The 678-nt window shown below is 41.7% G+C and overlaps 1 protein-coding gene across 1 annotated transcript; it reads left to right on the top strand.

Annotated features, from left to right (window-relative positions):
- Nucleotides 1–11: 11 nt before the first annotated feature.
- LOC113745444 (tripartite motif-containing protein 16-like) lies at nucleotides 12–675 on the top strand (the record flags this gene model as incomplete). The annotated part of the gene is made up of 1 exon (XM_027276989.1): nucleotides 12–675. A coding segment is annotated over one exon (664 nt), but the record flags the coding sequence as incomplete, so codon positions are not given.
- Between the last annotated feature and the right edge of the window lie 3 nt (nucleotides 676–678).

The following is a 678-nucleotide window of genomic DNA, read 5'->3' as shown; positions in this document are numbered from 1 at the left end:
AAACTGAAGTGAGTCGAGTCAAAGAGCTTCAGGGGAAGCTGGAGCAGGAGATCACTGAGCTGAAGAGGAAAGACGCTGAGCTGAAGGAACTCTCACACACAGAGGACCACAAGTTTCTCCAAAATTACTTTTTGACTACAAGCAAGATCATTTCAAGATTTATCAAGATCAAACCCATCAATCTGAGGTACTTTAAGGATGTGACAGCTGCTGTGTCAGAGCTCAGAGATAAACTACAGGACGTTCTGAGAGAGAAATGGACAAACATCTCATGGACAGTGAGTGAAGTCGATGTTTTATTGCCACAACCAGAGCCAAAGACCAGAGCTGAGTTTTTAAAATATTCACGTGAACTCACACTGGATCCAAACACGGCAAATACACGTCTATTATTATTTGAAGAGAACAAAAAAGTAACTTTCATGATGACAGAACAATGTTATCCTAGTCACCCAGACAGATTCACTGGATGGCTTCAGGTCCTGAGCAGAGAGTATCTGACTGGACGTTGTTACTGGGAGGTGGAGAAAGGCGAAGGAGGAGTTTCAGTAGTTGTAACATACAAAGACAATAACACTGTAAATGAAAGATTTGGAGATAATGATAAGTCTTGGGCATTGGGTTTTTACAAAAGTCGTTACGATTTCAGACATAACAGTGTCCAAACTCCCGTCTCAG

This window comes from Larimichthys crocea, unplaced genomic scaffold, assembly GCF_000972845.2.
Source record: "Larimichthys crocea isolate SSNF unplaced genomic scaffold, L_crocea_2.0 scaffold7627, whole genome shotgun sequence".
Lineage (NCBI taxonomy): Eukaryota > Metazoa > Chordata > Actinopteri > Sciaenidae > Larimichthys > Larimichthys crocea.
Note: the sequence above shows the minus strand (reverse complement) of the source record. Positions and strands in the feature narration are given on the sequence as shown.